Genomic DNA, 7272 nt, shown 5'->3' with positions numbered 1-7272 from the left:
GTGTTTTTATTTCCCCTGCCTTTAGGAGTGCAAGTATCCAGGGTCAGGAGAGGGCGTAAGTGGGAAGCCCACTGCTGCCACCTGACCCTGGTTTGCCCTCATGGACGAGGTAATAGGACAGAGGCCGTCCATCAGGCCCCCTGTCCTACTGTCCACTCTCCCTGAGGACACTCCAGGGCCAAGTTCAGCAGTGGGTGACCAAAACGTAGCAGAATCTGACACTGATCAGGGAGAAAGTCAGCCAACGACAACAGCAAGGAAGAGGAAACGGGATCGGGATGACGAGCTGCTCAACCTTATCAGGGAGGACATGCAGCAACAAAGGCAGGCTGAGGAGAGAAGGGCGCAGGAGAGCAGGGAGCGAATGGACAGACTTTTCTCAATCCTGGAACGTCTGATCCCAAAATGACTGCTGTGCCCCTCTAATTTTCTTTGACAGTTCTGTGACATTTGTGTGTTCAGATAATTTTCCAGGCACCAGACACCTTCTATTTCCTGCATTGCAGACACTTTCCTTTAAATTATTTTGTTACATTGTGCCCTTTGTGTTGGAAGTTACAAGTCTTATTTTTGCAATAAATGGAATCAAACAGTAATAGTCACTGAATCCATTTTATCAACAGGTATTGTGCAACAGGTACATGATGCCAAGTCATAATTACAAATGGACATTCACTCAAAAACAGAGTACATATCAGGAACAACAACAAATAAACAAAAAAAAACCAAATGTGCAATGCATAAGCAGCATTTGAAGACTACAATATTTGCAGCTATGTACATGTCTTCACACAAGATTAACCTGAGTGACCTGTTCCCGGACCATTTCTTTCACGACTCCAATACATGCCAGGAAGTCCCTGGCAGTGTTGCTGGATCTGCTGAAGACAGATCAGACATGGAAGGGGGTGCTGCAACTGTGACCTGCGGTTTGTCTCGTCTAGTCAGCGAGTGGAGAATCACACAGGGTGGTCTGCAAAGAGAGCTTAAGGATGCGTCCTCCCACTGTCCACTGCAACGTCCATCCACAGGCTTGCAGGGTTGGCTCTATCGACGGCTGCCGCACCACTAAGATGTCAGAGATATGCAAGCAGGAGTGCCATGAAGTGCCATATGGCACCAGAGAAAAGGTTCCTAGACAAATTTGCACTTGCCTGTTAGTTGTGGTCTGGTGGTACCTCCTCCAGGGCTGACACCTCAGATGACAGTTGGTCCCGCCAAAGAGCACCACTGACTGCCTCCAACCCAGCCTCCCCCTCCCCATCCTCTGCTCCATCTTCCTCAGGCTGATCCACTGGGGCCACGATGTCACCGGCACTGAGGCAGATGTTGTGGAGGACGGCACAGGCTGTCACAACCTGTAGTGGTTACAACACACGTGTGTGTGTGTGTGTGTGTGTATTACACACCTATATATGTGTGTAATACACACACACCATTTGCGCACAAACCATTATATGTTGCAATATTCACATGTCATTGGATGGTCACTTACGTGGGGTACAAAGGTGTGGTGCACCTCCAGCGCTTGCAGGAAGATGGCCCTGAACCTCGTTTTCATCATTCCTAACGCATGCTCTATGATGGAGCGTGCCCTGGAATGGTAGCTGTTGAAGCGCTGGGCTCCCACACCTCGGACTGGCCTCTTGTAGGGTGTAATGAGGGGGAGTGGACGTTGGAGGCATGGGTACCCTCCATGTGCGAGGATGAAATGTCCTGGAGGAGGGTAGACTGATTGTCTGTACAGTGGGCTGTGGCGGAGCACCCTGGAATCGTGCACCGAACCAGGCCAGCCCACGTAGGTGTCGATGAAGCAGCCCTGATGGTCACAAACTGCCTGCAGGATGATAGATGGAAACAGTTTCCTGTTTCTGTAGCACTGACCATCAGGGCCGCTTGGACACTTGATGCGGATGTGGCAGCCGTCGATTGCACCCACCGCTTTCAGGAAGGCTCTGTGGCGTGCCAGCCCTGCAAACCCACGGGACACTGCCTCCAGGTCCTCTGGTGTCTTTGGGAGGTGGATGACCTGGTGGCGAATGGCCACCACTTCTTCTGTGACACGGTGGACAATGGTGTGGACAGTGGAACGAGGCATCCCAAACACTCTTGACACCACCCTGTAGAATGCTCCACTTGCCAACCAGAAAATGAACACCAGGATCTCAATTGTGGCACCCCAACCATGGCGCTGATCCTGGTCCAGGAGATTTAGCAACACTGCCAGGGACTCCCTGCTTAGCCGAAAATCGGGCCTCGTGTCCTCCTGGTTGTAGAAACGGTCCAGGACGGGAACACTCAGGTTGATCCTGCAGTATATGGTTCTACTCTGCTTGGATGAAAGGTGGAGAACAACATGAACAGTTATGGTGGTATGGTTTCATTTATTTCGAGGGATCCAAGCATTATTCTGATTATTATGCTTATGTGACATGTACTACTGCACTGTGACAATACTTATGCTTTCATACATATACAGTTCATCTGTGTAACTGAGCATGTTTCTGTACTCTAAGGCAGCGGTCCCCAACCCCCGGGCCTCGGACCGGTACCGGTCCGTGAGTCGTTTGGTACCGGGCCGCGAGAGTTGAGGCTCAGGTGTGAAATGTATGGTTTTCAGGGTTTTTATCGGTTTTCAGCGTTATTTTGTTATCGTTTTTATCGTTAACTCGGTTTTCCTGGGTCATTTCACGTGTGTTATGAATAAATCTTCTTTTTTTCGGTACCGGTACTAGTTTTATTTTGTTGTATTTATCCGCGACACCTTAAAGGCCGGTCCGTGAAAATATTGTCGGGCATAAACCGGTCCGTGGCGCAAAAAAGGTTGGGGACCGCTGCTCTAAGGTACCCTGTTTTCAGCTTTGTGACATTTTTTACTGCCATTCCAGGTACACACATGAGTTACAGGATCCAATTCATGGTCGTAAATGCATACTGCATGTTGTCATATCAGCTTCAGGGACATTTACTTTATGTATTTCATTATGATATGGTGACTGTGTACGCATGACTGGCTATCATTCAGTTATTGACATTATCAATTGGACTTAACAGTTGATTCTGTTCATTTGGACGTCGCGTTTTCAGTGGGGGACACGTTTTGATCACTCATCCAAGTGACTTCTTCGGGTTGGTCTCAGCTGACTGCTGGTTTCCCTGGCTGGGATGGCTGAGTGATTCCTAAATGTGTGTAGTTTAGGGTAGCTTATTTTACCTGGATGTGACTGGCTCTGATGAGCCTGAGGTACCACATGACGTTGGTGCTGGTTTTGTAGCTCCTCTTGGATTAGAACAGTGCACATGGCACGGAGCAACATTATCCGATCCATTTTTCCAGTTTTCGCACGTGCCGTTGGCGATCGGCAAAAACGTTGAATTGTGGGCGGACTCGAACGACGGCAGGTTGTCCACAGCCGTTTAGATGTTGTGACTCATTGTTTTTTTGAATAAAGTTTCAACGGAGAAAAAAAAGGGGGCTGTCCACAGCCACTCACTTCCTGACTACCCGTCCGTCTGAGGACACTACCTTGTGACGTAGGTAGGTAGTGTCCTTATGAGCATCCTTCCCCTGAATTCGGACACAGCCACTGTCTGTTGATAGCCCTGGGGTCACTGACAGGTGAGCAAACAGGTGCGGTGATGAGGCTCTGCCCAGGGGTGAGAACATGGAAAAATACAGCCAATTCACCCAGACCATGACGGAAACAAACGTGACTGACTACATAACAATACACACATACACACAATAGATACCTTCTAATATACACATGTATATTTTACAAGCATGCACATTTGTACATGGTACTGTTAAATATCAACACTTCACCGAGTTCTTTTGATTCCTCATAGGCATCTAATGGAAGACAAAACACTGCTCAGTAAACCATTTCACACTTTATTCTCTTCCACAATACTTCTAGAAGGGAGATGCGTCCTGCATGACACGTTGCCGTGGATCTCAAAATGGTTGTGCGCCCCTAACAGTTTTATTACCAGCTCTCTCACTCTAAACAACAGTGCTTTAGCAACTTTCCACTAGAAGATGGTCCCCTTTTTCCCAGGCAAGCGTTAGCGAGAGTCTACAGCATTCTACCCCCCAAGGACACATAATCTAAAGCCTTTATTTTTCAGGGCGGTGTCCACTTACTACTACACTATATGGTTATATGGCATTTTAGTTTATATAAAGCATAAAATTCAGGCACTTCAAATAATTTAATCCCAACAGTACAAATTACTTTTTATAGGGTTTTTTTTGTGGCATTTTTATTGGTGCGTGACCTTTTCTTATTTGTTTTTTTAATTTTTATTTTTCTAATATATCTTTAATTTACTTTTCTTCCTGACACGTGGTGCTGTAACATGTGAATTTCCCCAGCGTGGGGATAATAATGTCTATGTCTAAACTGCCTGCTATAAAAATATTTGTCCATTAGATGCAGATAATATAAAACAGAGATACGTACAGGATTTTAAGAAGTTTATTTATTTATTTTTGCCATAAACCGAAAATTATGTTTAGTTACAAAAATTTCAATATTTTTTTAAGCTCTGGTGAAATGGGAGGAAACATTGTGACAGTCATAAGAAAAGCTGGGCTGTGATGTTGTTGTTTCCATCAGCTAAGAGAACAAGACCAGAGTGATCAGCGGTGTCACAAAAAGTAGAAGGCTGACACTTGTACTGCTGGCACTGTTGCAGAGGTCACCCTGGCAGCAGTTGACTTCTTCTCCAATAATTGCTGAGATCTGTGCAGATTGCGTCTCTGAGCAAATCAGCTTGGAGGCGCAGCCCTTTAGAGTCACCTTTTGCCCTTCAACAGTCACTGAGGAAAAGAAAGGAATAACTGAACATTTTTCTGAGCATAAAAGAACAAACATGCAGACACTGAATGCTGTCGGCCTGTTACCTGCTGTTGAGATGCAGTGGTCCTCATCTCCGTTGCATTTTAGAGTGTTAGTGCAATGGATTCCATCGCAATAGAAGCACTTTTTCCCATTTGGAGGGGAGATGCTGCCCTCTATTAAAGACAGAAGTATGTGTAATATTTGTTTCCCTGCTTATTTTAGCTAAGTGCAAAAAACATCAGCTTGAAAAAAAAACAGAAAACAAAATAAAAATCGTTTACGTTATTAATGTTTATTGTTTGAGATTTTTCATTCGCAAAATTTTAAAAGATTCATTATTTTGCTCTCATCTACTCAAGCGAATACGATGATTGAGAGAAAATTCTGACTCACTTCAAAACTTTCTCAACATATTTAATAGAAAGAAGTTATTATTAATATCTTTTTAATTTTAACACATTTTGCTCATGGAACAAAATGTGAGTTTCAGCTACAAGAAATTACATTTCAAAATACCAAGAAGCATGATAGAAATTACCAGGGGCATCTTGAGAGTTGCAAAGATCAGAGGTGCAACACTTGGTGGTAATTAGAGTTTGAGAACCTCCAAAGTTGATTGAGGCCTGAACACACTCCTCAGCTGCAGCACAACCTTTCTCTTTAAAATCAGCCACTTTTAAACCACCTGCAACAAAAAGGGAACCATTGCAAACTGAACCAGTTCAAAAGAAGAATAAAATAAAAACTATAAAATATAAAACCTGCATATGAAGTCGCTCTGACTGATCCACACTGAGTGTTGGAAGGACATTCTTTTGTTGTCTGAGTGCAGCTTCCAGAGAGGTCCGGTGTGCATTCGTAACATTTCAAAGCACAGGCTGATAAAACAATGATAAAGATAAGTCAACTTTTTCTTGCTTCCAATGCATGGACATATTCTAAAATATTCACTAAAGCAAACAGTTTAAAAAATAGAGGGCAAACAGTACAATAACTAGTACAATCATTTGTAGAACATAGACAAACCTTTACTGGATTGTTCTAAAACATGTTGTAGAAGCATTAAAAAAGAGAACATTTCATTGAATATTACAGAACTTTCTTAAAAAAATGTTAAAGGACAGATAAGTGAAGAAAAACTTGCCTCTAGGGAGCAGCACGATCCCAAGGATCAGCACAAGGATCTGCATTGTGTGATGGTCAGATAGAAGTGAATTTCTGCTTAGTTTCTGTTCAGGTTATAAGCAATTCTGATTGGGGGGAGTGGTCTTCTCGCTGTGACCACTCCTTTACTCTTCCTTTGACAGTGAAGGAACATGACTATCAAAACCAAGCCTTTGAATTAAAGGAAGATAATTTTCCTACTTATGTAACAATTCTTTGTATCCATTTATTTCTTTTATTTTCCACATAGTTCAAGTTAAATGAATGGTAAAGTTTTTGAATTGCTTAATTCACTATCAGGACTGGGCCTTTGTAATAATGATCTTTGGAGGATATCTCCCTTTGCTCAATTTATAAATAAATGTTCTTACTTAACAAAAGAATAAATAAACTTGCATATATATGTATATATATATATATATATATATATATATATATATATATATACATGTACACACACACACACTTCATAGGACCTATATCTAGAAAATTTAATTGGTATTCGTTAGAAATCTTCACTGTTAAAGTAGAATAACATCTAAGGTAAGTTATTCTGTTAGTCCTGATGGGATTCTGTAGTTTTAAAACCTTTTGTTTTAATTTTCATTTTGTTTATTTGTTTGAAGTTTTAGTGTTGAAATATTTTTAGGCTGCAAATCATTTTCTTTAAGAAAAGACGTAAATTGTTTTTTTTTGTTTGATGACCAGTGACTGTTTTAAATGTCAGCAGAGTATGCTTTAACCATCCAATCACTCTGTGTGGTAGTTCTTGAAGACAGCTTCATTTCTTGCACTGAATGAAAAACAAAACTGATTGTAATTCATGAGAAATGAAAGTTACCGACCACCACACAAACTGATTTAACCATTATTGCCACATGCATTCTATCTTACAGCATATATCAATAAAAACCAGACACACCAGTTTTCAGTATTATATTATTCACTTTCATATTTCCCCGTACTCTTTTTACAAGGGTAATAAAAAGACAGAAATCTGGATTTTCACCTTATAAAACAGGTTAACTATTGGTGCATCAAAACCGAAACACAGTCAAGAATGCTGAATTTAAAAAGCATCCTCGCATTTTTATTAGACATGCTGAGAGAAGACTCTTTCTTTCCCGCTCACCACCTCTGCACAGGCGGTAACTTAATCTGTAACTATCAAAATTCCTGAGGACAGTCCCAGGACACTATTTAACAAGCAGGACTCAAAGTCTGAATAATTATATTTATTTTATGCCCCAGTGATGTTCAT

The 7272-nt window shown here is 42.2% G+C and overlaps 1 protein-coding gene across 1 annotated transcript; it reads right to left on the bottom strand.

Annotated features, from left to right (window-relative positions):
- Positions 1-4504: 4504 nt before the first annotated feature.
- Positions 4505-6037, bottom strand: LOC134637847 (urokinase plasminogen activator surface receptor-like). Its single transcript, XM_063488374.1, has 5 exons — positions 5992-6037; positions 5609-5725; positions 5386-5532; positions 4910-5020; positions 4505-4825 (listed from the first exon to the last, which is right to left on the bottom strand). Exons 1-5 carry the CDS (start codon positions 6035-6037, stop codon positions 4623-4625), a joined length of 624 nt encoding a protein of 207 aa, XP_063344444.1. The 3' UTR covers positions 4505-4622.
- Between the last annotated feature and the right edge of the window lie 1235 nt (positions 6038-7272).

Source organism: Pelmatolapia mariae, linkage group LG10_11, assembly GCF_036321145.2.
Source record: "Pelmatolapia mariae isolate MD_Pm_ZW linkage group LG10_11, Pm_UMD_F_2, whole genome shotgun sequence".
Taxonomy (NCBI): Eukaryota; Metazoa; Chordata; class Actinopteri; order Cichliformes; family Cichlidae; genus Pelmatolapia; species Pelmatolapia mariae.
The sequence above is the reverse complement of the archived record's forward strand: the minus strand, read 5'-3'. Positions and strand labels throughout refer to the sequence as shown.

Bases quoted from the DNA above. Each gene is read 5' to 3' on its own strand.
- LOC134637847 (XM_063488374.1), bottom strand. From the start codon at position 6,037: ATGCAGATCCTTGTGCTGATCCTTGGGATCGTGCTGCTCCCTAGAG. The intron at 5,021-5,385 runs GTAATTTCTATC...TGTCTTTAATAG, and splicing joins CAACTCTCAAGATGCCCCTG to AGGGCAGCATCTCCCCTCCA. The intron at 4,826-4,909 runs GTAACAGGCCGA...TCTTTTCCTCAG, and splicing joins CCACTGCATCTCAACAGCAG to TGACTGTTGAAGGGCAAAAG.